The 2,500-nt window shown below is 32.7% G+C and overlaps 1 protein-coding gene across 6 annotated transcripts in view; it reads right to left on the bottom strand.

Moving 5' to 3' along the window:
• The window catches only part of Esyt2 (extended synaptotagmin-like protein 2), a 103,952-nt gene that overhangs the window by 52,405 nt on the left and 49,047 nt on the right, over positions 1–2,500 (bottom strand). For all 6 annotated transcript variants that reach the window (XM_070145527.1, XM_070145528.1, XM_070145529.1 and 3 more), the window contains exons 4-7: positions 2,118–2,184; positions 1,824–1,969; positions 1,518–1,638; positions 733–903 (exon numbers count right to left, since the gene is read on the bottom strand). In XM_070145527.1, the coding sequence (XP_070001628.1) occupies positions 733–903; positions 1,518–1,638; positions 1,824–1,969; positions 2,118–2,184 (505 nt within the window). The remainder of the gene's footprint in view (positions 1–732; positions 904–1,517; positions 1,639–1,823; positions 1,970–2,117; positions 2,185–2,500) is intronic.

The following is a 2,500-nucleotide window of genomic DNA, read 5'->3' as shown; positions in this document are numbered from 1 at the left end:
AGTTTAGTATATGTGGATGTGCCCATATATATATTTATCTATACACATGCCTATGTATGTTTTACACATAATTTCAATATATGGGAATATGTACATGACAAGTACAAAACATAATTGATAGCTATATTCTGAAAGTCAAAAGATATATAACAATATGCCTTACTTCAGTATCAGGACATGATATCTCCTAATACTGTTTTCTTCTAGTCATGTTTTTGTAATCTTTTGATTAATTTGTAGTCTTCTTTTCCAATATCCTTATATTCATTTCCTAAAAAATCCGTGGAAAGTAAAAATCTTTTATCACTGGACCACAACTATAAGATAAAATGTTTGTAATAAACAATTCTAGTTTAAAGTTATGAATTTCCATCAAAATCTGTGACAAGCCCCATTGTTAATCCTTTCTAATAAATTGTACTTGTACATGCATAAAGGGTCATATTTCAATTATGCATACAAATGCTTACAGGCATCTGCAATTCCTTTATGAACACTTCAGATCTCCTGAAATTTCACTTATTTTAAAATATAGCATTCTCATCAGCTTCAACAGATCCTATTCAAACAAGCATTTTTATAACTAAAACAGAATTATCCCTCATAATTACCATTTAAAAAATTATCAGTATTCATTTCAGTGGGAACTATCTATTCTCCTCAGCTTATTATTCTTTACAAAATTTATAATTACTACATCAGCATCAAAAGAACTGAATAAGACCAACTGACCTCACAGCAAAAGTCCCACTTAGGATTGACCGTGTTGTTAATGGTCTTGGTCTGGAATTTCTGTGCACCAAGACGGAGGATGCAGTATGGGTCAGACTTGCCCGTGCCCATGATGCCAATGTCCTTTTTCATCAGGTTCTGGGCCTCGATGACATTAAGACGAATCACACCCTAAAATGTTTGGAGATCAATATAAGGCCTAATCTTTCAAGAAAATATTTGGAACAAAAAGAAAAACAAGACTAATCACTGATATTTGTTTCCCAAAATGGAAAGAAAATCATGAATCACAACAGGCTTACTGTATCAAAGTTTAATTCATAAAAGTATGAATTTATGTAATAAATATTAAAAGCTTAGAATCACTCTAATATAAAAGCATTAACACCTAAATAAAGCTGAACCTCTAACTTTAAATACTTATACAATAAAAATCATCTCACACACATTCAGTAGAAATTCGGTAATCCTTTTCTAACTCTGAATACTTCTCATTTAATCTAATTCAAAGATGAGGAAAAATGTATCATTACTGAGTAGTTGTTTCATCTATAGACATACTTAGTACTTAAGGTGCATTCCATACCTTGATATATAATTCAAATACAAAGTAAAAGATGTTGGGAACTTACATGACATTATATGAATGGCAATTTTAGTTTTTCATTTAAATACATTTTTCAATATATTTATTTCTGTGACCTGAGAGATACCATCACACTTGCCTCCATATTTCCCAAAACCTTTGTAAAGATATTTGATTATCTGCATAGAACATAACTCACAGCTGGGGCTGGGCACTTGAGCTCAACTACATCTATGTCTTCCACAAGCTGTATGGGATATCTATTTGGCAGCACCATCATGTGTCCAATCTGTTCTGTCACAATGCTTCGCAGGATGTCACTGGTTTATCAAAACGAAAAAATTAAAAACAATCCTATTCTTCAGAGTTATATATTTTAGAAAGTAACCTGTTTATCTCACACAGATATTCACATATATCAATCCCAATATCCTCCATGCAAGAAACACAAGGACTCCTCCTTCACTCTCGCATTTGAGAGTGAAATCCATTCACTTTACATTACCTGAGTCCAGGCATGTCAAACACATCAGCAAGTCCAATGAGGTTGAAGTCCACATCAGGATTATTGAGGAAGAAGACCTGAAGACCACCCACAAGAGGGATTTGCCTCACCAGCGGTTTCATCATGATACGGAGTCTCCCAGAGATCTGAATTCAGTTTATCATTATTAATTAACTAATTTTTCTATCATCCTGACAAAACTTGATCATAATTGTACTGGACAAGTCAAAATTTCAAGATAAAAGATGACGGAACATGAAAGTTCCACTAACAAACAAAAGCTACAAACACAACCTGTAAGTCTTTGATGCCCATCTTGAACTTTGACACGCTCACTTCAAACTTGCAGTCTCCAGCATACCTGATGGAAAAGACATGGGGAGATGAAACTTTTCCATGTTTTAGTAACAAAATATAAGATTTAATCTACTATTTTGAAAAACAAATCATATCCATCCATCCAATCATCCACCCATTCATCCATTGTCTTCCATTCCATTCAATTCCATTTCATTTCATTCAATTCCATTCCATTCCATTTATCCATCTATGCTTCTATCCATCTATCTTTTTTATATATACATAATTTCATGTAAAATGATAATCAGAATGCAAAGACTATAACAAATAAAATATCTAAGGACTTAATATATACAATTCATAGGCCTCTGGGAACA

This window comes from Penaeus vannamei, chromosome 34 (assembly GCF_042767895.1).
Source record: "Penaeus vannamei isolate JL-2024 chromosome 34, ASM4276789v1, whole genome shotgun sequence".
In the NCBI taxonomy this organism is placed as follows: Eukaryota; Metazoa; Arthropoda; class Malacostraca; order Decapoda; family Penaeidae; genus Penaeus; species Penaeus vannamei.
Note: the sequence above shows the minus strand (reverse complement) of the source record. Positions and strands in the feature narration are given on the sequence as shown.